At 41.2% G+C, this 26,428-nt stretch overlaps 1 protein-coding gene across 1 annotated transcript in view; it reads left to right on the top strand.

The window, feature by feature from the left end:
- The window catches only part of LOC124721429 (ras-related protein Rab-4B), a 107,854-nt gene that overhangs the window by 23,711 nt on the left and 57,715 nt on the right, over positions 1-26,428 (top strand). The window contains exons 3-4 of the mRNA XM_047246403.1: positions 6,863-6,977; positions 19,466-19,683. Coding sequence (XP_047102359.1) covers positions 6,863-6,977; positions 19,466-19,683 — 333 coding nt within the window. The remainder of the gene's footprint in view (positions 1-6,862; positions 6,978-19,465; positions 19,684-26,428) is intronic.

Below are 26,428 nucleotides of genomic sequence, written 5' to 3'. Positions count from 1 at the left end.
TAGAAGAAGGGATTGGTTGGAAGGGCACACTCTAAGGCATCAAGGGATCACCAATTTAGTTCTGGATGGAAGTGTGGGGGAGGGAGAAGGGGAGGTGGGGGGGTAAAAAATCGTGCAGAGAGATTGAGAGACTGAGAGATGAATACAGTAAGCAGATTCAGAAGGATGTAGGTTACAGTAGTCACTCGGAGATGAGGCTTGCACAACATAGAGTAGCATGGGGAGCTGCATCAAAGCTGTCTTTGGACTGAAGACGCAACTACTACAACATTTAAAGAAAACAAAGGGAGCACCTTAAACATTTTAGAAGTGCAGATTGAGATCTTTGAAGCAGTCAGCCACCCACACCTTGATAAACCAAACTGAGTTGAAACACCATAGCATTTTGATTAATTTTGATTGCCCAAACTCCCAGAAATTCGCCATCTTCAGATCTTGCATACCAGATATGTATTGATGTTTTAAAGCCTGCTTAATATAGAAACAATGAATATTTTTCAAATTTTTTTTAAAAAAAAGTTCATACTGTTTATACTTTCAAATTCATTCAATCACCACAGTGCTTTTGCTTTGTGTATTTATCATTTAATCCTCTAATATGATTCTCAGTTTTCAGTTATTCACAGAGTAAATGGCAATCTGTTCTCTGTGCCGTGTCACGTTATGCCTGCTCAGCATGTGTTCAGTTCATATTAGTACCTCTGTGTGACCTCTTCTACCACGTGACTGTCACAATAACCCACTGTAATGGATACCATACAAGATGGACTCTCAATAGCCTGGTGCAAGAACCTATCATTATATGACCACTTTAAACTTTCATAGCTCCTTCATCACTGTCTTAAAGCTGTTGTCACAGGGGATGAGGCAGCTAACGTTGACATGCATGCTAACACAATATCCAGTGTCACGAGACAACAGTGCCATCGGCACAGGGAACAAACTGGTTAACATTGTTTTGTGAAGTCCAACAGCAGTTGTCAGCTTTATTTGGCTCGCAAACTATGCAGTTTGTTCATGATAATCAACGTATGTAGAATTCCAATGTTAGCTCTATTAAAACGCACATTTCCTTTCTTGAGAACATGCTAGTTATGTTGTTCTGTCTGTAACATATATAAATAAAAACTTAAATATCTGTGAATAGACAAAAATAAAAGATATATATCTATTCGGTAAGGATATCAGCTTATAAAAGTTCACCAAATCGAACAAACTCATGCCTGACAGAGTGTGCACTTACATGTACATAACATCAAATATTACACAAATCATTTCTATTAATTTCATAGGAACGTCCCACAACCTTTTAGAAAATGTGAAAGGGGGGGGGGGGGATTGTATACAGGATGATGTGAACCCTGTACTGTTCCACCATCGGTTCCGTGCCGTGATGCCTCAACCAAGTACACTACGGTGAAACTCAGCTTTCAGTGACCTCGAATTTTATAAGTGTTTTCTACATGCTTTGATCATTGAAACGTCATTGACATTTAATTATAAGAAATCTTTAAAGAACAACAAATTTTCATGAGTCTTCAGTGGGTCATGATACACGAGTTACAAAGCGAAAATAACTAAATATGAAAGTCCTTTAACCATCAACATAACCTTTCCAGTCATTTTATTACAGTAAATTGTACCAATAATCACTCATTCTAGTGACATTCAAAGTGCTGTTGGTTAGAAACAGCACATATTTATAGGGAGTAACATATAACGTAATACCGACCGAATATGGGCCTCTACTCAATGTGGCAAGTACAGTATGGCACCTTGCTTTCTGCTTGTGGTTTTGGGAGCGTTCTTGCTTCCTGTTGGTTCTACTTTATGTTGGCAAACTATTGCAGAACTTATTTTGTGTTTCACATGACAAAATGGCTTCTCAACAAGAAATAGCAGAAAGTTATGTCACAAAATTCGTAGAGCACCACATCAGTATTAGCTAACATGTTCTGTGTGCTGAGAGGTTTAGCACAGTTTAATTGAACTTTCTGAAAAGTTTTTTCTTATCAATTCTTCCTGGTTAACATGTGTTCTCTTGCTGCCCCATTTTTTTTCTGTTTATGCTGGACTGAAGTCGGTTTAAAAAAATTCCAGTTCATTTTTGTCTGTAGATAATTTATGTAAACTGTTTGTATCCACCTGGCGGAGATCTCGTATGTGCTAGCTGCAATCCTCTTTCACTAGGGCTACGTTTAGTAATGAGTCAACTTTTTAGACCTCGAATCAGTGATATCTTTCACTACACAGTGTCTGTTACCACTATTTCTCACTCCATAAGCATTTTATTGGAGCAGGAGTATCAATTACCACTGTTTCTGTCCCGTATATTCTAATTTGCAGGGATTTGCTCTTGTTTCCAAGGTATTTTATTTGAGCGTGATTATTGACACTTTCACCATTCGCATTATGGTGTATAAATTCAGAGTTTAGCCATTCAGTGATCCACCTTTTACGAGCTAATGCAATTAATCTGTTCATAACTCAAACACTGGGACATCGTACATTCTCTCTAGGCTTATGAAGCAAAAATCGGTGAGTAAAAACCAGTACCTATTTGTTGCTGTTATATGCTATGTATTAACAGCCTTTCATTTAAAAGAAGTAGTCAATACAGATTCTCAAAATGGTTCAAATGACTCTAAGTACTATGGGACTTAACATCTGAGGTCATCAGTCCCCTACACTTAGAACTACTTAAACCTAACTAACCTAAGGACATCACACACATCCATGCCCAAGGCAGGATTTGAACCTGCGACCATAGCAGCCGCATGGTTCCAGACTGAAGTGCCTTGAACCGCTCGGCCACTGCGGCCAGCACAGATTCTCACCTGAATATACTCCCATAATGGTACATTGCCTAATAAAAGATCCCGTATACAACTAATGTGACAATGAATAAATTTCATTCGTTTTCACAATTTTTTTCAAATGATTCTTTAAGATTATTCTGCAGAATTTTTGAAAATTTGTTTACGGTAATAATGTGTAATCTAAACTGTGGTTGCCCTAACTACAAAATAGCCCATCATTGATGCTGGAGGAGGGGGGGGGGAGGGGGATATTTTGGAACAGGAAATGAAAAAGCCAGTCCGTAAAAGACTGTGGTATTCATTTTCTCACAATACTCATTTCATTTCCCAGAATAGAACCCTAATAAACAGTTTGGAATGAAGCCATGAGCTGAGGCAGCGTAAAGTCCAATTATCATGCCATGCTTCCTAACAGTGCTTTGGTCGTTGCTTTTGCTGTGCTTTCTGTCAAGGTACACAAAGTCTTCGAACAGAATGCTTCTCACAGCATGCAGATACAGGTATCACCAGGCCTGTCTGTCAGTTTTCTTGATGGTAATCTTTTTATTCTAAGAACCAAGCCAGTTAAGACACTTTTTAAGAGACAAGTTTAATCTCATTAAACAACTATGTTTCTTTGAGACTAAAAAGAAGTTTGTTTAACATAGGGTACTCCTTGCAATGATGATGATGATGATGATGATGATGATGATGGTGATTCTATACATGTCTTCATGTTACATTGTGCTGAATGTGTTCCTCTTGGTTACCCACCTGTTTTATCCTTTTTTTGTTTTTCTGTGCTTCCAGGAGAGCCTTTCCCCATGCTTCCAGGAGAGAATGGTCTGATGATGCTTCATCATTCTCGTCTTTCTTCCTCCCCTGATTATTTCCTCTTCTCAGCATTGTGGAGTTATGAATGTTATGTCCAGTTACTGTTCTGTCCAGTACTCTTGTAACTTCTAACATTGAACACCCCACTGTTGTAATCCAGTTGGCAGTGCTCAGTCTAAGAGCACACAAATTCACACCCTTTTCTGTGGAAAGGGACTCCCTTCAATACCTGTAGAAGCTGGCAAATGTGTTCTCAGATAATCTTTTTTATGACAAAACTTGGTGTTGGGACTTGACAAAATTACTGTTAAAACAGTGTGTTGTGTACCTAGTTCTGCGTAGTCAGCGCGTACACAACTTTCCCACTAGAGCGTGCTCCGCTAAGCACAACAGCGCTGGCGCATCGCTCGTCCGTCTCCGCACTACGAGATGGCGCTGTCTTAGAGACGGACCAACTTCTGCTTCCGCCGATCCGCGTATTAATATGTCATGCAGCCAATGAGATTGCTGCTAACGTAGAACCCTTTCTTCTCGCGGATCACACTCGCGCAGTGATACCTGAACGCGTGAGGTATTATAACGAGTGTACAGACCTCCGAGTAGTCAGTCTGCGTTAGTCTGTAGCCAAGTTTCAGTCTGCTCCTAATAAGATTATCATATTCCTGTACATAGCCATGAAGATAAATGTATAGACACTTTGTCATGTATCAGAGATATGTGAGAATAAGATTAACGTACCAAGACCAAAGGAACTGCAGATTGTCAATTGTAAATAGCATCCAGAATCAAGTTAAGTAAGGTTTATGATTGTTATTATTTTAATAAATGTGTGTGAAAATTAATCAAGTTTTGTTTAAAGTTGGTCACCGTCAATCTGCTACTCTAAGCGTGCAAGTGGCATTTCTATCGTCTGACCTAACAGCAGAAGATAAACATGCCACCATAAGACCACGAGACCTATTGCTGACACTCGCCTACTTTGTTAGAGCGACAAGTCAAATAATCTGATGGTGTGTGTACCGAAGGTCTTACAGTACGCACATCACACAGTGCTAATATAAAAACACTAGGTCACAGCGACAGCTGATGAATTCACAGTATGGTACATTTCACGAGAGCTGAGGAGCATGAAAGCACCTGATACTCAACCCTACATACTACTGTGTAATAGTGGCGTGCAATACACTGAAGTGACAAGTCATGGAACACTGATATGCACATATACAGATGACTGTAGTATCGCGCACACAAGGTATAAAAGGGGAGCATGGACAGCTGTCATTTGCACTTGGGTGATTCATGTGAAAAGGTTTCTGGCATGATTATGACCACACAGTGGGAATTGACAGACTTTGAATACGGAATGGTAGTTGGAGCTAGGCAGTTGTTGGGAAATTTAGTATTCCAAGGTGTGCTGAGAATACCACATTTCAGGCATTACCTCTTACACTGGACAACAAAGTGGTCGACGGCCTTCACTTAATAACCAAGGGCAGCAGTGTTTGTGTAGAGTCATCAGTGCTGACAGGAAAAAAAAATGCTGCATAAAATAACCACAGAAAACATTGTGTGACATATGATGAACCTATCAGTTAGGGCAGTGTGGCAAAATTTGGCATTAATAGGCTGTGGCAGCAGGTGACCGATGCAAGTGCCTTTTGCTAACAGCACTACATCGCCTGCAGCACCTCTCCTGGGCTTGGGACCATATCAGTTGGACACTAGATGACTGCAAAACTGTGAGCTGATCAGATGAGTCCCAATTTCAGTTGGTAAGAGCTGATGGTAGGGGTCAGGTGTGGCACAGTTCGCACGAGGCCGTGGACCCAAGTTGTCAACGAGGCACTGTGCAAGCGGGTGGTGGTTCTATAATGGTGTGGACTGTGTTTATATGGATTGGACTGTGGCCTCTGGTCCAACGGAACCTATCATTGATCGGAAATGGTTATGTTTGGCTACTTGGAGACCATTTGCAGCCATTCATGACTTTGTGTCCCCAAACAACAATGGAATTTTTAAGGGTGAGAGTGCAGCATGTCAGAACATTCTGGCCAATTCGAGTGAGTGATTTGGCCACCCAGACACAAATCCCATCGAACATTTATGACACATAATCAAGAGGTCAATTCCTGCACAAAATCCTGTGCCAGCAGTACTTTTATGATTATGGATGGCAACAGAGGCAGCATGGCTCAATATTTCTGCAGGGGTCTTCCAACAACTTGTTGAGTACATGCCATGTCGAGTTGGTGCATTACGCCAGGCAAAAGGAAGTCAGGCAAGATGTTAGGATATCCCATGACTTTAGTCACCCCAGTGTAGCATGTGCATAACTTCCTGATTTGTCAGTTGGGGATGCTGGGTCATTGTTGGTGTTCTGTCAGCAATAACTTCCTGTCCTGTCCACCAGGCTGTAACGTCCAAAGTTGCAAGTTGTTATAATTGCACTGTAGTGTCATTTTAAGTCCTTGTGGAACTAATAATTCCTACACCTACAGTGATGAATTTTATTTCAATAACAATTTGAGTAAAAGTAAATTCAGCAACTTATATATGTTTTGTTACTGCTGCTGCATGATAAGTGTTCACTATTGACATCATTTCCAGTGGAAGTGGATAGTGATAATTGTACAAGTATTCTTGAAAAAAGAGGTAGCAGTCTGTTCATGATTTCAGTGGTGATTATTAATGGTAGCCAATTTCCTAGTTGAAGCACTGTTTGACTACTAAGAACAGAAAAAATAAACATTGAAACAGTGCTGTTTAATCTTTGGCCCAGAGTACCATGTACACTCGTTTTCATTATTGTTTTCTGTTGAAAAGTTGTGTCAGTCATGTTCCCAGAAAAGCGTTAGAATTGAAAGTTATGTTGAATTTCAGGACTGGAACATCTGTTTTTTTTTTCCCCTATCATTCATGGCACACTGTAATTTGTAAGAAGTTACAAAATTTTTCTGATTACCTATGCATACCACATTCTTTTTCCTCTTATGATATTTCCTACAAAAAGAAGTGTTTATTTCAGTTTTCTTATTTGGGAAAACTATGGAAATTGTTTCTGGTTGGACTGTCTAAATCATATATTTCATGATCTCCCCTTTCAGAGTGTCTTTAAAAAAATCAGTAAACAAATACAAGTGTTACTATAGTGTGACTACAATAAACATCACATACAGAAATGTTTGAGATTTAATTTCTGTTTCAGAATATAATTATAAAATTTGTTTCAGTTAAGGATGAAAGTAGTCACACGATCGGTGTTGAGTTTGGATCTAAAATAGTGAATGTTGGAGGAAAATCTGTGAAGCTACAAATATGGGACACAGCAGGTCAAGAAAGATTCAGGTGAAATAATTATCTGAATTGCTGCACAAACATAGCATTTAAGTATTATTTTTGTAACAGTTCTTCAGTTTTCTAGCTCTAGCTCTACTTGTCTAGTTTCTGTAAATCAGGTATTGTACAATACTTTAAGAATATTTCAGTAACACTAACTGTTTTTACTGAGGGTTGTTTGCATAGTATAAATAAATATTATTCGTAATGTATTTTATTCCATTATTTATGTGTAAAAATGCCGTAACATCGGAGCTACTCATTTTTTATGGCAGATAGTTTGTAACGCAATCCAAAGTTAACAGGATTCTACATTGAAATACAACTTCCATACTATTCTAAGAATGCGTGGGAAATTGGTTGTGTCTCTCACGTTTCTACCATCTTCCTCAGTGATCATATTTGTGGAAAGTTGAACCTGATTGAAACAAAAATTATTTTCAGTTTAATTTTTACACATGGGACTTTGTGAGACTATTGCCACTCCTTTGTAATTAAAATTAAATTATTTAACTGAAGAAGAAAAAAATTCACCACGCAAGAGATATATTACCTTTCATTGAACTATGCATAAAATTCTAAATCTAAATGTATAACTGATGATCTGGATGGTACGTCGTCAAAAGAGAAGTATTTCTGAGGTTTTCCTAAACCAGTAATATGAGAATATAAAAGCCAGGTGGTTTGAGGTAGCATGTCTACAAGGAGAATATTGGCTAAAGAAGCACAGTCAAATGATGACAGTGTGCAAGACAGGAGGAGGGCAAGTGTCTTTACAGTTAGTTAGTTCATGCACAAATCCCATAATGAAGCAAAGCCTTCAGTGTTGTGGAACAAGTAAACAACTTCAAGTTACGTCCTCGTGCACTACTCACTTGGTGTTTCATCTACTACTTCATGCTAAGGAGTTATGTGACGTTGCTGATTACAGACAGCCTATATACTTGATAATTTAAAAATCTGTATAATACAAATGTTAGTATTAGCTGGAATTTGCAACCTCAGGTACAAATATACTAATAAGTCATACAAGTCATTAATAAGATACTCTTTTACTCGATTTTGGTTTTCTGGTGATTTGTCATTTCCTGTCTACTTGCCAAGGAATTTAAATGCCATTCTGAACATTACGGGTACACACAATCTAAGTGGAAATTAATTTCACTTCTAGTATTGTGGCTGTGATTTTCATAGTTCATGATAAATTATCATGTTATTAACCACAAATACAGTTGACCGTTGGGGAGTAAGTGCATTAACACATGAATGTAAGAATCCCAACAGCCTTGTAAAGGCTTCTGCAAGATGTTCGGTTATCAACTTTAAACAATATTCTAATTACACACTTCTGTAGAGTACATACTGCTTGTTTACTTTAGCTGCATCACTTCAGGACATTATGCCATCACATAGTATTGCGTGAAAGTGTGCTAGCAAATCCCATCTGCGAGTCAACACGATCGGAGAAATTTCTAAGTGTAAAACAGACATAACCAAGTTTCTTGGTTAACTTACCAACTTACTGGTGCTATTTCAGTTTCTTATCCATCTCGATGCTTAAAAACTTCACACATAGCATTTAATTTTATGTGTGCGCATTTACCTCTACCAATGCTTCTTTATAAGTCATTTTCATTTGTTTGAATATTATTCTGAATGCTTCAGCAAATCAGTAATGCAAGTAACATTCAGCTGCAGTCTGTGCTGCAGTGTTTGGAGTAACCTTGAGAGGTAATGGGTCACTCACACATGTTGTTACACATTCAACAGAACATATCATCAAAAGTTTGGCATATATATATATATATATATATATATATGAGAATGCAGAGCATTCTCAGTAATCTGCTTGAGATCGTCCTCAGTTGTGTAGTTGAGGTTATGAGCTAAACTGTTACTGCTGCTCCTCTGACCGTCCCCCCTCCCATGATTTTTGATTTTCTGTGTCAAACTCTTTCCCCAGAGAGCCTAAACACAGGTGAAATAACAGAGTCCTGCACTTGTCTTATAAATACTTGTTACATGCAGGGAGTCCTGTGCTGATTCTGGTATTCACTGTTCTCTTGTGGACGGATGACTGATACCAAGAAAGGAAAAAAATTGGTGAAGGGTGAAAGGAAAGGCAAAGAGGAAAACAAGAAAGAGAAAAATTGGAAGAGTAGAAAAGGGATAACAGTGTGTAGTACGGGATAAAACAGATCATCATGATAAGTCAGTACCTTGAATTTAGGTGTTAGTGTAAGAACACAAAGTAAGTCAGTAGTCTGCATGCTGACTCGCTGCTCTTTCGAGTGCAGTTATACGCACCTACGGTTGTACACAGAGAAGGCTGGTTAGCCTGAGAGTCAAAGTGCAGCATTGCCATTACGAGTAGAAAGGTGCACATACTCAGGTAGCTCTGCAGTCTCTCTCACACAATTTTACATAAACTATTTGGTAAAAAATAATTTTTATGTTACTTACAGCTTTATATTTGGCTTCATGGTGAAGTGCCCATCATTTTATTAATCGTCGTAGTTATTGTGATATTAAGTAAGACACTGCATGAAATTCTAAAAGTTTACAATGAAAAATAGGGATTGCTATAATTTTGCACTTGGTGCATATTACATCATATGTTGCTGCATATGAAATTTAGCTGACACATTGAAAATATTTCTTTAGACTTGGGACGAGGTGCCTGTCTCCAATATTGAGATAATTGATTTTTGTCACTCACTCAGTTTAGAGTGCACGTGCACACACCAGTGATAAAGCCAGAATGAAATATTCATAACATCCCTTGTATCACATAATGTTTGAGGTATTGAAACAAAATTGTGGAAAATGATAGTATACAAAGAGGAGAGTATTTTTCTGAAATTTCATTATCTGCCTCATTATTCAAATAACAATAAATTTTTTCAATTAAACAATGTGATTTTTAAGGGCTATTGATAGCTGGTGAAACAAAAATTGCTGTGGTGTGTGCAGTAACTTAAGTGGAGAAATGACAAGTTTATTTTTTTATGTAAAGAATGGGTTTTTTCATAAACTACTGACCTGCCCCCCCCCCCCCCCTCCTGCCACTTTTGTCCCAATTTCAACTACATTAGATTGCTAGTGTGATGAATATTTGTAAACACTGCTGTGTTTTGGCAAAATAAGGCAATTTTAACATGGCAGCAAGAAAATAAAAATGTAGATGCTACTCAAAATTCACCACTAATGCCACTTCCCTTAAGTAAAAAAGGTTAACAAGTCAGGCAAAAACAAATCACTGCTTTTGTTGGATTTTCAGAAGTTTGTAACCTAGTGTGTTTTTAACAATGAGCAGCTGGTACTGAAATTTATCAAGGTATTTTCTTTCTACACATCCGTGCTCTGAGAAAAATGAAAAGAATTCACAGTACATGGTGCACAATCTTTTTGTTCTTATCCCCATTAAAAGTGATTGCTGAGCTGTTTCATCTCAAATATCTTTTGATATGTTAAGGATATTATCTATTCTCATGTTGATGAGTAGTTGCACATGGCTCATAAAAGAAATTAACCATGTTTTTCTGAATATAACTATTCTTCTTTTGGCTCTGGAATAGTAGTTTTTGTTAATATAATACATTTATAACTCTGAAGTTGTGGTCACTCTCATGACCTGTAGAATCCTGTTCACTACTTGTCAAGCGGAAAATAGATTATCAGTATCTTTGATGAACTAAAAGATATTTAAGGTGAATATGTTTAATCCTTTACTCATAGGATCAAAACAGTTGTTGAATACTGCCTCCTTGTCGAATATGGGGTGTCCAGGAAACCTGCTTTCTCAGATCAAGACAACTTTCAAAAAAATTGTATTCATGAATTTTATTGCAAAAGAAAAAAATACAGTACTTCCCTAAGTGTTAGGAAACAAACAAAATAAGAAATCTCTTCAGTATAATAATTCCAAGTTTACGCTACATAAAATGTACGAGCCAAGTAATGAGCTTTGATGCTTCTGTCCTAGTTGCAAGTCTTCACGTTGCTGTAGATCTGAGGCATGGCCAGTCAGGCACGGTGCTTATGTTCTCTTCTCAAAGAAGTCACTGCTGTCGCGTTGTTGTCCTGGAGAGGTGTCAATCAGCGTTCAGTTGGCTGAAGTCTTCTTCACAGCCCTTTCTGCTCTATTTTTGCCGACTGGTGAGCCGGCACTTCACTTTACACCGTAACAACAATGGTGTGCTATTTGATGTGAATTTTGTTATTCTCTTATTTCTCAGATCATTGAAGTGCAGAAAGAAAATTCTTTGAGTTTCCGCACCAGCTGTTCATTACAAAAAACACACCGGGCTACAGGATTCCACTGAAATTGTAACAGGAGTGATTTAATTGTCCCAGACTTCTTACCAGTTTTCTCCCTTTGAGCGATGTAATCAGTAGTGAGTTTGGACTAAAAACCTACATTTTTCTTGTTGACATGTTAAAATTTACTTCTTGAGCCAAAATACAGTGGAGTTTACACACCACCACCTCGCTGACATGCTAGTGCAGATGCTATTGTGACAGACTCCTGAAACAGCGGTTTATTAAGTGAGGAACTAAGGCCATACCAGGTCAACAGCTTATGAAAAACCACGTCCTTGGTATAAAAATAAACGTGTAATTTCTTCACTTATGTTTCACCAGCTATCGATGGTCCTTAAAAATTAAATTATTTCATTGAAAAAATCTATATTTACTTCTGGTTTATCACTGGCGCATGTCCCCCTGCAGGTCCGGGGGTTAGAATAGGCCCGAGGTACTCCTATCTGTCGTAAGAGGTTACTAAAAGGAATCTCTCATGTATTGGCCTTTATGTGATAGTCCCCTGTAGGGTTTGACCTCTATTTTTCAAAATTTTCCCGAAGAGCGAGCCAATTGGGGAAGGGCGCCTTACATGTGCATCGTGTCCATCATGCGCCGAGACCTATCGCATCCTTGTCCACGTGGGTCTGCACTTCTGCTCACTCTCCAACTGTTGGACGAGGTCACCCTCCTGGGTGCGTATTTTTCCATCAACTGTGCAGTATCGTTTTCTACGCTGACGATGGTAATGGACTTGTTTGCATGGTTGCGCCTGATATCCAGCACAGTAGCCAGTCCGTTGTGGTGGTGCCGCCATGTACACTTTGGTTGTAGCCCCCTGACAACACATGGATCGCTCTGCTGATGCCTGCGCTATTAACTCCTCATGTATGCCAAGGGGTAGATGCCCATCAATTCAACGCACAGAAGTACGACTCCAAATCGTTCCCCTCCCTGGCCACACCATGGGAGGAATGTCGGCTCTTATTCGCCCCCGGTACCTTGTCTGTTCAAGAGCTGATGGGGAATCTTTCATGATGATGAAGCCTCAGTTTGTTATTGAGCATTTTAGAGGACAAGTTTGGGGAGATGGAGGGCTTGTCCAAAATGATATCTGGGTCAGTCTCGATCAAAACAGCATCCTCTGCCCAGTCATAGGCATTACTCGCTTGTGACAAGCTGGGGGATGTTTCTGTAACCATCACGCCCCATAAGAGCTTAAACATGGTCCAGGGTATTATATTTCACAGGGACCTTCTTTTGCAGTCGTACGATGAGCTGCGTGCCAATTTAGAGTGGCGAGGTGGAGATTCTGGCGTCCGCTGAGGACCTAAATCTCTCCAGACCCTCAGACACAATGGATATAGACTGCTCAGGCAATAAGTCGGTGTTTCCACCGTCTGGCTGAGGTACGGCAACTGTTAAGCTTTCCACCTGCTTTCTGCATTGCTCCAGGAAACCTGATTCCTGACAATGTGGACCCCTGCCCTCTGCGGCTATAAGGGATATTACAGGAACCATACCGACTATAATCGAGTGTCAGGTAGAGTTTGCATTTATGTCCTAAACTCAGTCTGTAGTGAAAATGTGCCCCTTCAAACCCCTCTTGAAACTGTGGCTGTCAGAATAAGAACGACACAGGAAATAACTGTCGGCAATGTATATCTTCCTCCAGATGGTGCAGTACCCCTGAATGTATTAGCTGCACTGATTGATCAAGTCCCTAAACCTTTCCTACTTTTGGGAGATTTTAATGCCCATAGCCCCTTGTGAGGTGGCACTGTGCTTACTGGCCGAGGCAGAGATGTCGAAACTTAACTGTCTAAGTTTGACCTCTGCCTCCTAAATACTGGGGCCGCTACACATTTCAGTGTGGCCCGCGGTAGTTACTCGGCCATTAATTTATCACTTTACAGCCCAGGACTTCTCCCATCTATCCACTGGAGAGCAAATGACAACCCGTGTGGTAGTGACCACTTTTCCATCTTCTTGTCACTGCCCGTCAGACCCATGGACGCCTGCCCAGATGGGCTTTAAACAAGGCGGACTGAGAAACTTCACGTCTGTCATCTCCGTTGAATCTCCCCCATACAGGAACATAGATGTGATGGTTGAACAGGTGACTACAACAATCATTTCTGTGGCAGAAAACGCGATCCCCCACTCTTTAGGGTGCCCCCAGCGAAAGGCAGTCCCTTGGTGGTTGCTGGAAGTCGCTGAAGCAATTAAGGAGTGTCGGTGAGCTTTACAGCAGTGTAAGTGGCACCCTTCCGTGGAGCACCTAATAGCCTTTAAATGGTTCCATTCCCCCATTCGCCAACTTATCAAACAAGGAAGCAGGTGTGCTGGGAAACATACGTCTCACCCATTGGGTGCCATACATCACCTTCCCAAGTCTGGGCAAGGATCAAACTTGTTTTCGGGTACCAGACTCCAATAGGTGTTTCTGGTGCTAATATAAATGGTGTATTATTTACCGACACAATTGTGATTGCCGAGCACTTTGATGAGCACTATGCTCGAGCCTGTGCAACAGAGAATTACCCCCCAGCCTTTCGCACTCTCAGATGGCAGCTGGAAGGGAAAGTCCTCTCGTTCACTACACGCCACAGTAAATCCTCTTAATGCCCCATTTACAGAGTGGGAGCTCCTCAGGGGCTTTGCACATTGCCACGACACAGCTCCTGTCCCAGATCGGATCCGCAGTCAGATGATTAAACATCTCACATATGACTACAAGCGACATCTCCTCGTCATTTTCAACGGGATCTGGTGCAATGGCATCTTTGCATCACAATGGTGGGAGAGCACCATCATTCCAGTGTCCAGTCCCGGTAAAACCCTGCTTCATGTGGATACCTATTGGCCCATCAGCCTCACCATCGTTCTTTGTAAACTGCTGGAATGTATGGTGTGTCGGTGGTTGGGTTGGGTCCTGGAGTCTCGTGGCCTACTGCCCCATGTTGGGGTGGATTTCTCCAGGGTCACTCTACCACTGACAATCTTGTGTCCCTCGACTCTGCCATTCAAACAGCCTTTTCCAGACGCCTACACCTGGATGCCATCTTTTTGATTTACGAAAAGCATATGACACGACCTGGCGACGTAATATCCTTGCCACATTATACGAGTGGGGTCTCCGAGGCCCACTTCTGATTTCTATCCAAAATTTCCTGTTGCTTCGTACTTTCTGTGTCCAAGTTGGTGCCTTCCATAGTTCCCCCCCATATCCAGGAGCATGGGGTCCTGCAGGCTCTGGTGTATCTCTATTTTTAGTAGCCATTAATGGTGTAGCAGCAGCTGTAGGGCCGTCCATCTCACCTTCTCTCTATGCAGACAACTTCTGCATTTCATACTGCTCTAGCAGTAGTGATGTTGCTGAGCAGCGCCTACAGGGAGCCATCCACAGTGGGCAGTCATGGGCTGTAGCCCATGGTTTCCAGTTTTCGGCAACAAAGTTGTGTGTTATGCCCTTCTGTCCGCTTCATACCATTCATCCGGAACCAGAACTTTACCTGAATGATGATCCACTCACTGTAGTGGAGACATATTGATTCTTAGGACTGGTTTTCGATGCCTGATTGATTTGGCTTCCTCACCTTCATCAGATTAAGTGGAAGTACTGGCAGCACCTCAATGCCCTCCACTGCCTGAGCAACACCAACTGGGGTGCAGATCACTGTACGCTGCTGCAGCTCTACAGAACCCTTGTTTAATCCTGCCTTCACTATGGGAGTCTGGTTTATGTTTCGGCGGCACCCTCAGCATTGCGTTTACTTGACAAAGTGCACCACTGTGGCATTTGCCTAGCAACAGGAGCTTTTTGGACAAGTCTGGTGACCAGCGTCCTGGTGGATGCCGGAGTCCCTCCATTGCAGCCAGTAATGTTGCACACGTTTGTAGTTCTCCTGCACATCCAAATTACCGTCTCCTTTTCCCACCCATGGCGGTTCATCTCCTGCATCAGCGACACGTAGGTTGCGACCTTGCCTGGACCTTTCACATGGCCCTAAGGATTCATTTAACCCCGCAGCTCTCCGCTGCCACTTCCTCTCGATTCTTAACATGTACCGAGGCCATGAAGTGGTTTACACTACATTGACGGCTCAATGACTTACAATCACATCGGCATCGCATATGTCCGTGGAGGATGTATTGAACAGCATTTCTTCCCTGATGACTGTAGTGTTTCCAGTGCCGAGCTGGTGGCTATATCTCGTGCTCTTGAGCACATCCGTTCATGTCCTGGGGAGTCGTTTCTTCTGTGTACTGACTCCTTGAGGTACCTACAAGCTGGTGACCAGTGCTACCCTTGTCATCCTTTGGTAGTGACAATCCAGGAGTCCATCTATATGCCCTGGAACAGTCCAGTCATTCAGTGGTGTTTGTCTGGACCCCAGGTCACATCGGAACCCTGGGCAATGAACTTGCCATCAGGCTGGCCAAACAGGCTACGTGGAAACCACTTATGGAGATCAGCTTCTCTGTAACTGACTTAAGTTCAGTACTATGCCGCAAGGTTTTGCAGCTTTGAGAGACTGAGTGGCATTACCTCAGTATGCACAACAAACTGTGTGCCATTAAGGAGACTACGAATGTGTGGAAGTCCTCCATGCGGGCATCTCTGTCGGCTCTGTATTGGCCACACTTGGGTGACACATGGCTACTGAGGTCGGTGCAGCACCCGGCTGACAGTGGCCCATATCTTGTTGAGCTGTCCGTCTTCGTCCGCCCTGCGACGGACTCTTCAGTTACCAGACTCGTTGCCATTAATTTTAGCTGACAATGCCTCATTGGCTAATTTAGTTTTACATTTTATAAGTTTTCGTGCATGTCCTTTGTTGGGTTGTGTTGTCCACTCTAATGCTTTTAGGCTCGCTGTTTCAATGTGTCGCAGAGTGGCTGGCTTTTCCTTTTTATTCTTGTGGTTGGCCAGCCATGGTCATCTGCTCTCTTGTTTTTATCCCCTCTACCTGTTTCTTGCTTCTCTCTGTGGTTTTCTTTTCCTGTTTTGTCCATAGTAGTGTTGGTTGTCCTTCTGTCGTTCTTTTGGTTCTTCCATTCTCCTGTTATTGTGCTGTATGTCTCCTTTCTTTTCTTCTTTCCCTTGTGTAATTATTTTACCGGGAACAAGGGACCGATGACCTCACAGTTTGGTCCCTGCCCCCTCTCCTTTAAACCAACCAACCAAACATCGGGCACATGTGCTCGAGTCTGAGTGTATTACATAAAACAAATTTTCTTGGTATTGGAGATAGAAACCTCCTCCCAGTTCTAAAGAAAAATTTGGTATGTTAGCTAAATTTTATACAAAACAATGTATGATGTAATATGCACCTAATGCAAAATCATTGTGACCTTTCATTACAAACTTTTAGAATTTGTGCATTGTTTTACTTAAATGTGAAAAATCGCAATAACTATGATCATTTATGAAATAATAGACACTTCATCATGAAGCTGACATACAAAGCTATAAGTAACATGAAAATCATTTGTTTACCCTGAATAGTTTCTGTAAAATTGTTTGAGAAATGTTGCAGGGTGTGCACCATGATTCTGTTAGTGCAGAGCATCACCAACCTGTGGCACCAAAGGCTGGCAAACCATGTCTCATACATTCTGGCTTGCTGGCAGGCACGGTTCTGCACCAGTTGGTGCTGCCACCTGGCTGCCATTGTGTGCTGGCTCATTAGATGAGACAGAGAAATTTTCCATGCTGCTTCAAGCTGCCTCACGCTGGCCTCGGCGAGTCAGGTAACCTGCTCTCTTTCCGTGTCTACACTTAGACAGCTGTCCGATTGTCCGTCTTTATCTTCCATCTCCATCATGTGCGTTTTGAAGTAGCTATTTGGCTGAAGAAGGATCAACAGACTCTGTTAAGGAAACAGTCATCAGTATTGTATTCAGCAACATGTTCCACCACCTAGTGACTTACTTAGCTGCTATAAACTGTTTGATAGTAAACATTTATTCTATATTTACATATGTACTCCACAAGTGATCATAGGAGCATGGCAAGGGTACATTGTACCACTGCTAGCCATCTCCATTCCTCTTCAACTCACAAATAGAACAACTGTTTATATGCTTCCACAGGAGTCCTGTGTTCTCTTATGTTGTCTTCATGATCCTTACATGAGATGTACATTGGTGGTAGTAGAGTTGTTTTGCAGGCTGAGTCAATAGGGAATGAAATATAATTAAGGTTCAGTTGTGTGAAATGGAATCGGTGAAAAAATTTCGGAAATTTTATTCAATATGTGATGACACCCAAAAATTTGTAGCAGACCAGGACTCTGCCATTTATTTAAAGTGGTCACTGTGCCGTTTATTTCAAGTGGTTGCTGTAACCATTTAGTTGTTCCAGGCACACCTATAATGCCATTTCGAATTTTCTATTACTTCCAAATACTTCAAGGAGAGAAATGATTTGGAACATTGTTCCAGGAAAAACAGCGATCTCTCTAATATTGTAACATGTTTCAGTTCACACATTCACGATCACATTTAGGTTGTTTATTCTCATTGTAGATGAAGGAATGTAAGATCTGAAGACAATTTCTTAGAAGATCGAAACGGTCGTCAAAAAATAAACAACTTCAATGTGACCATGACTATGTGTATTGAAGTAAACTGTAAGAAGAGGTTCTCTCACAGGGTATGTGGAAATAGCGTCACCGGTTGAACAGATTTGTTTGAGGTGTTAATGTTAATGTTCCTGAGATATTAACATTCCTGAGTCTGCTCTAAAGCCCATTCGCGGTGGTACAATTTCTGCATATCATGTGGGATAGTATCTGACTACAGTATTCAGAAGTAATAGGAAGGAATCATTAGAGGCAGTCATCCTTTTTGGAATGGATTTCATGCCATTGCGTATTCATTAGTTAAATCTCCATTGGCTTCATTCATTCCATTTCAGTGATTTTAGTTCAGTTAGTATACATGGAAGGGTAAGCCACAGTCCTCCATATAATCCATTCCCTCACTGGTGATATTCCCATAAAATACTTCAGAGAACTTGTGGTTGTAGTGTCAGAAAGTACAGTAAAACATTTTTTCAACACTCCCATCTAAAACTCTTTCTCATGCATAATAATCACTCACTTCTGTCTCACAAAAACTTCCATAAGAGAATAAATTATCTCCCATTAAATTAGTCCTCACCTGCACATGACTCTCTTCACCTTCATTGGTGGCACATGTCTGGGCTACTGTTAACAGCTAGCCACTGGATGCATCCCTCCTAGCCACAATCCTGACATCCATGTGCAGATCACATTCCTCATGCATTATTCATATTAACTTCACTCATTGTATTTCAGCAGTTCTAATTCAATCTGTACTTATACAGGGTGTTACAAAAAGGAACGGCCAAACTTTCAGGAAACATTCCCCACACACAAGTAAAGAAAAGATGTTATGTGGACATGTGTCCAGAAACGCTTAATATCCATGTTAGAGCTCATTTTAGTTTCGTCAGTATGTACTGTACTTCCTCGATTCACTGCCATGATTTCATACGGGATACTCTACCTGTGCTGCTAGAACATGTGCCTTTACAAGTACGACACAACATGTGGTTCATGCACGATGGAGCTCCTGCACATTTCAGTCAAAGTGTTCGTACGCTTCTCAACAACAGATTCGGTGACCGATGGATTGGTACACGCGGACCAGTTCCATGGCCTCCACGCTCTCCTGACCTCAACCCTCTTGACTTTCATTTATGGGGGCATTTGAAAGCTCTTGTCTACACAACCCCAGTACCAAATGTAGAGACTCTTCGTGTGCTCGTATTGTGGACAGCTGTGATTCAATACGCCATTCTCCAGGGCTGCATCAGTGCATCAGGGATTCCATGCGACGGAGGGTGGATGCATGTATCCTTGCTAACGGAGGACATTTTGAACATTTCCTGCAACAAAGTGTTTGAAGTCACGCTGGTACGTTCTGTTGCTGTGTGTTTCCATTCCATGATTAATGTGATTTGAAGAGAAGTAATAAAATGAGCTCTAACATGGAAACTAAGCATTTCCGGACACATATCCACATAACATATTTTCTTTCTTTGTGTGTGAGGAATGTTTCCTGAAAGTTTGGCCGTACCTTTTTGTAACACCTTGTATTTAAGTTAATTAGCTTCATTTTACTTTTGAAATATGAAACCAACAAACTGTATCTCTTTCTAGATCAGTTACAAGGAGCTATTACCGTGGTGCTGCTGGTGCTCTTCTTGTATACGATATCACAAATCGTGATTCGTTCAATGCTTTGGCAGACTGGCTGTCAGATGCACGATCACTTGCCAGTCCAAACATAGTTATTTTGCTTGTTGGAAATAAGAAGGACCTTGATGCTGAAAGAGAAGTTACCTTCCTGGAAGCCAGCTGTTTTGCTCAGGAGAATGGTAAGTTTGGCATTTGCTCATGGCACTATAATACACTCCTGGAAATTGAAATAAGAACACCGTGAATTCATTGTCCCAGGAAGGGGAAACTTTATTGACACATTCCTGGGGTCAGATACATCACATGATCACACTGACAGAACCACAGGCACATAGACACAGGCAACAGAGCATGCACAATGTCGGCACTAGTACAGTGTGTATCCACCTTTCGCAGCAATGCAGGCTGCTATTCTCCCATGGAGACGATCGTAGAGATGCTGGATGTAGTCCTGTGGAACGGCTTGCCATGCCATTTCCACCTGGCGCCTCAGTTGGACCAGCGTTCGTGCTGGACGTGCAGACCGCGTGAGACGACACTTCATCCAGTCCCAAACATGCTCTATGGGGGACAGATCCGGAGATCTTGCTGGCCAGGGTAGTTGACTTACACCTTCTAGAGCACGTTGGGTGGCACGGGATACATGCGGACGTGCATTGTCCTGTTGGAACAGCAAGTTCCCTTGCCGGTCTAGGAATGGTAGAACGATGGGTTCGATGACGGTTTGGATGTACCGTGCACTATTCAGTGTCCCCTCGACGATCACCAGTGGTCTACGACCAGTGTAGGAGATCACTCCCCACACCATGATGCTGGGTGTTGGCCCTGTGTGCCTCGGTCGTATGCAGTCCTGATTGTGGCGCTCACCTGCACGGCGCCAAACACACATACGACCATCATTGGCACCAAGGCAGAAGCGACTCTCATCGCTGAAGACGACACGTCTCCATTCGTCCCTCCATTCGCGCCTGTCGCGACACCACTGGAGGCGGGCTGCACGATGTTGGGGCGTGAGCGGAAGACGGCCTAACGGTGTGCGGGACCGTTGCCCAGCTTCATGGAGACGGTTGCGAATGGTCCTCGCCGATACCCCAGGAGCAACAGTGTCCCTAATTTGCTGGGAAGTGGCGGTGCGGTCCCCTACGGCACTGCGTAGGACCCTACGGTCTTGGCGTGCATCCGTGCGTCGCTGCGGTCCGGTCCCAGGTCGACGGGCACGTGCACCTTCCGCCGACCACTGGCGACAACATCAATGTATCAATATCAAATAACCATTTTCTGATAAGAACTTTTCTTTATCATTTAGACTTCATGAAAGAGAGTTGGTATTCACCTTCTCAGAGTAAAAATTAGGTAAAAGAGTACATAAAATAAGGGAAAGCCCCACGTGTTGAGCAATTCGGCGGTACGTCCACCCGGCCTCCTGCATGCCCACTATACGCCCTCACTCAAAGTCCGTCAACTGCACATACGGTTCACGTCCACGCTGTCGCGGCATGCTACCAGTGTTAAAGACTGCGATGGAGTTCCGTATGTCACGGCAAACTGGCTGACACTGACGGCGGCGGTGCACAAATGCTGCGCAGCTAGCGCCATTCGACGGCCAAAACCGCGGTTCCTGGTGTGTCCGCTGTGCCGTGCGTGTGATCATTGCTTGTACAGCCCTCTCGCAGTGTCCGGAGCAAGTATGGTGGGTCTGACACACCGGTGTCAATGTGTTCTTTTTTCCATTTCCAGGAGTGTAGTTCAGGTGAACCTTAAAAATTAATGATGATGTCCCATAACATATCTGTTACAAAGTTTGTTGAAAATATATGTAACTACTTCGTGACACTCCAAATTATATCAAATAACCATTTTCTGATAAGAACTTTTCTTTATCATTTAGACTTCATGAAAGAGAGTTGGTATTCACCTTCTCAGAGTAAAAATTAGGTAAAAGAGTACATAAAATAAGGGAAAGCCAACTACTCACTTATAGCAGACTGATGTGTGGAGCATAGAAACATGTAATGGGAGACACTATTTGCACTGCCTTTCATCCTCTTGGTCTTTTCTAGTAAAAGTACATGCACAACCACACAGACACCCAAATGCAAACTCCTGTGACCATGACAATAAATGATATTAGATGAACTGAAGTTCATGAATGCGAAGTCTGAAATATAGTATAGTTTTCTATACAATGTCTAGTCACATTTAGTCCTCCCCCCCCCCCCCCCCCCCCGCCCTCCCGTCCCTAGCATCACCAAATTTAAAACCACTAAACTCAGAGTAATGAAAGCCCTTTCTGTAATCATTGCTGGCAGTACAAAGCTGATGAATAGAACAATGCTGTTGTCAGCACTTGACTGGTGCCAACTTGAGAAATATCAGAGAATGTCGACTTTTCAACATTCAGCATTTTAAGAAAAAGTTACACACACAGCACTGGTTCCTGTGAATATATTTCACCAATATATATACACACTTTGATCAGTCATGTTACTGAGCAGCTTCCTGTTCTATTTTAAACATAAGTTATAGTTAAAACTTTCATCAGTCAACGATACCACTCGTACTGCCAACTTAACAGCATTGACCAGACATAATCACAGATATTGCTACCCAGGGGAATAACAGCCTCAGTGTACAACATTAATACATGCGTACATTTTCAGGGTGGTCAGAAACAGTCTGCTGAGAAGCAGTTGGTAAGAAAAAATTGATATGTTGTGCCATTTCTGAGTTAATTAGCATTGAAATTAGCCAGTCAAGCTGATATAAGTGCAAATTCAAGCGGCCTACCAGATGCAGTCAGTCTCAATTGTTCTCATATTGTAGATGATAGTGCACAAGACTGCTAAGCCTTTGGCTCAGGTTTGATCCTTGCTAATTTCCCATTTCTAATTTTTGTATCGCTGCCTTGTTTGGTTTTAGAGAAACCAAATGAAGAACACATTTAGCAACACTGTCTCTGCCAGGCTGCATGAATTTGCACGCTTAACATCCTGCTTGACTAATTTCATGGTTAATTAACTCAGATTGGTGCAACATATCAAAATTTTTTCTTAAGTTATTTCTCACCACAAGCTACCCTTTAACACCCTTACAGACTTCTCAGACTGTTTTGACGATCCTGTATAAATACACATTTAAAACAATAAGTTACAGTACTTACTGCCATACAGTAACCTTAATTAACAAGCATCAAGAGATATGCTGGACATTTTGCACATAATATGCTTCTACGTGGTGTGTTTTGAAACACTCTGGCATACAGAGAACATCATCATAATTTGGACACCACAAAGACGTTTCTTTTCAGAACACTTTTCCTTTGTGGTTCTTTCTTACATTGGCAGGCACATGTCTGGTGCTGCAGTTTTTCCACAATAGGTGGTGAGTTTTTGTGGCAAAATGCCTGTTACTAACTCTGTGCAGACCTAAGAAAGAAAAAAACTTCTGTATCTTGATTGCGTTGCAACCCTGAGAATTTCCTAGTTCTATATACAACTTGGAGAAGTTATATTTTTTTCATTTTTCCTTTTGTCAATGTTTTGCATCTCCTTATAAAAGATAAATGCATTTATGATGCTGTTTGCAAGCAGAGGAATGAAAAAGTTGTGCCACCATTTGAATTGCTTTTTCATGAAAGGTCTCTTTTATATACCCCTACTTCATGAATATTAGTCACTGACTTCCCTGCCCTGTCCTCCCCTTTCATAAGTAGAGTTATCTCCATGTTGACATATCCCTTATGTCTGTCCATTTCAGCTACAGCACATATTCCCAAAAATCCTGTCCTTTTTTGTATTTTCAGCCTGACAACCATATATTAAGGGAGATTTTTTTTTCTGTCAGTCACAAAAGTACATACTGTATAACAGTGATCTGTGTATATGATATAACCACTGTCCTGTGTATATGATATAACCTCTGTCAAAATAGTTTTCCAGTAATCTAGTCAAAACTACCGTAACACCTGGCTGCTATGCCCCTTTCCCTACAAACACATCCATCCTAAGTATATACACAATCAAAGTGTCTTAAACAACATACATGCAAAATGATTAATTTTTTTTTACTTTTTTACGTCCATCCTTGTGGCTGGAGGTCTGGACGATTATGACAATTCGCTATTGTAAAAAAATGAAACACTGAAACACCTACAGCTGTCATTTATTGTGTACGAGGTGCGACAATAAAGTAATGAGACTGATGTGAAAAAAAATGTTGCTTACTGTTTTAGTCAAATTTAGTGTTGTTTCCTTCAAAGTAGTTCCCTTCTGATTGCACACACTTTTTCCAGCATTTCTGTCATTGATGGTAACATTTCTGGAACTCATCTTCTGTAATATCCTCCAAGACACTCGTCACAGCTTTTTGGACATCTTGTGTTTGAAAATGGTGTCTCTTGACCGCCGTTTTGACTCTTGGAAATAAAAAAAAAAGTTGCATGGGGCGATATCTGGTGAATAAGGTGGCTGTGGTAGTACTGAAATTTGTTTTGAGGTTAAAAATTGCTGTACTGACAGATCAGTATGGGATGGCACATTATCATGATGCAGAATCCAATTATCAGCAATGTTGGCGCGGACACGAAGAACTCTTTTATGAAGCCTTTCTAAAATTTCTTTGTAGTAATATTGGTTAACTGTTTGTCCAGGAGACACCCACTCTTTATGAACAATTCTCTTGGAATCAAAGAAGCACACAAGCATGCATTTCACTTTTCACTTTGACATACAAGCTTTTTTTGGTCTGGGTGATATCTTTGAGCACCATTGCAAACTTTGGCATATTGTCTCTGGATCGTACTGAAAAAACAAACTTTCATCACCAGTGATGACACAGCTCAACAATTCTGGATTGAAATAGCATACCGTTGCGCAATATTATGCAGCTCCATTTCCATGATGAGAGACTTAAATATGTGTTAACTTATTGCAGCACAACTCACAACTGAGCAGTTGCATTGATGTGCCGCTTGGACTAGAAGCAACTTATAGACCAAGGTCAAAGATATTGTGCCTATGCAAGCCTGCAGGGTTGCCACATCTTGTAAAGAAAATCAGTCTCATTACTTCATTGTCACACCTCGTAGCTACACAATAAATGACATCTTGTGGATGGCTGTAGGTATTTTGTTTTCTTACAAAATGAAAATATCCTCATAAACCACCAATATCTTAGTCAAATGTTGTGCACTCATATGGGACAAATGAAGAAAATGACGCAGAACTCCAGTAATAAAAAAGCAGGCTAATTTTGAAAAGAGGATCATGGTTAGACTCGTTACAGGGAATATATTTGCCATTGTTATTGAGGTGCAAGTTGGACAAAATTGCTTTGAACCTGTCATAGCTCATAATGGGCATATGAGAGAGATTGTGAAAAATTGACACTTTTGACCCAAAATCACTGATTTTTGAATTCTTCGCAAAGTGCATGGAACTATTACTGCAAAATATGAGTATATATCCTTAATTTTGCCATTGTCCATTTGCTCCGAACACAATTCAATTTCAGCTTAATTTATGTCTGCATTTGATTTTGTGTTTTTCTGAATACACATTGGCCAAAAATTCTGGTACAATGTAGAGACAATGATCAAGCGTGAATGCTTGCAGATTTTTGTGAAACAAGGACAGAAACTTAATGGTTAAAGGGTGAATTTTTGAAGACAGATGTTCACATTGTTTGACATAGTTTTATTTTATGTCTTGCACCATTATTGTAGACATACACATTGTTGATAATTTAGTAATGTTACTTTTAATAATCTTACACATTTCCAATATGTAAACACTGCCAAGAAGTTATTTGGAGAGACATCTGTGTGTTCCTGTTGGCTTCGTATAATGCCTCACTCTCACAACTCTGTTCTGAGTGAGGAGAATGTCTGAGCTACATGGAGAGACTCCCCAGAATATGAGACTGTACTGCGTTACACCATGAAACAGTGCGAACACTCTCCAGGCTTCTGCTGTACAAGAGTGTGCCTTGGAATAACATGCTTCTTCAGCTCTCTACTTGTTTTTGCTGATGTGTACTTTCATTTTCAGTTTCCCTGTATCCACATGCTGAAAAATCTTGTTTCTATAGCCATGAATTTTCATCTTGGGCTCGATTTCCCTGCTTCTTAGATAACACTTCAGTAAGGCACTTTTCTTTATGTTGATTATCAGGTTATTTCTGCGAAACCAATCACCCAACTTCTTTGTACCTTCATTTGTGTCCTCTTGAAGCTCATGATCATGTTTGCTACCAAGGAGGAGAATGCTATCATCTGTAAAGACTGTACTGGTAATAGTACCTCAGTTTCGATAAAAAGAGCATCCCCTTCCCAGTCAAGAGTGCTGCTCACCTGTAACAAACTGGTGACATACTGGTGACTGTCACTCCCCATAATAGTCTAAATCTGGTTCAGAGCCTCATTTCCCACTGAGACCTTCTCTTGCAATCAGATGACAAACTACACTTCAACTTGGAGCGATGGGTTGTTCATTTTGTCCATTGTGTTGATAGAAGGCCAAAGGACGATAGTGTCGCTACCGGTGCCTTCATCTTAGCCTTTGAGGCAGATTCATTGCCTCAAAAGGTCGAGGTGATGGTATTCTGATGCATTGCGAAATCATATGTTCCTCCCCACCATGAGCTGCTTCAAGTGCTTGTAATTTGGGTTCATGTCTACATGTTTCAACACTAGCACCATTTGTAGAGATTGTAGACAAGAGCTGCATACGAATGCTTCTTGTGCCCCTGCATCCATCTGTGTTAAGTGTGGAAAGTACCTTTCTCCTAGCTCACCAGGTTACAATGTTTTCCAGAGACAGAAGAAAATACCAGAAAACAAGACTCTGGACAAACTAACTTGCCAAGAGGCCAAGAAGTAGTACAAGCAGTTGCACCCAGTATGTAAAACAGTGTCATATGCTATAG

This window comes from Schistocerca piceifrons, chromosome X, assembly GCF_021461385.2.
Source record: "Schistocerca piceifrons isolate TAMUIC-IGC-003096 chromosome X, iqSchPice1.1, whole genome shotgun sequence".
In the NCBI taxonomy this organism is placed as follows: domain Eukaryota; kingdom Metazoa; phylum Arthropoda; class Insecta; order Orthoptera; family Acrididae; genus Schistocerca; species Schistocerca piceifrons.
This window is presented reverse-complemented; position numbering and strand designations above follow the sequence as displayed.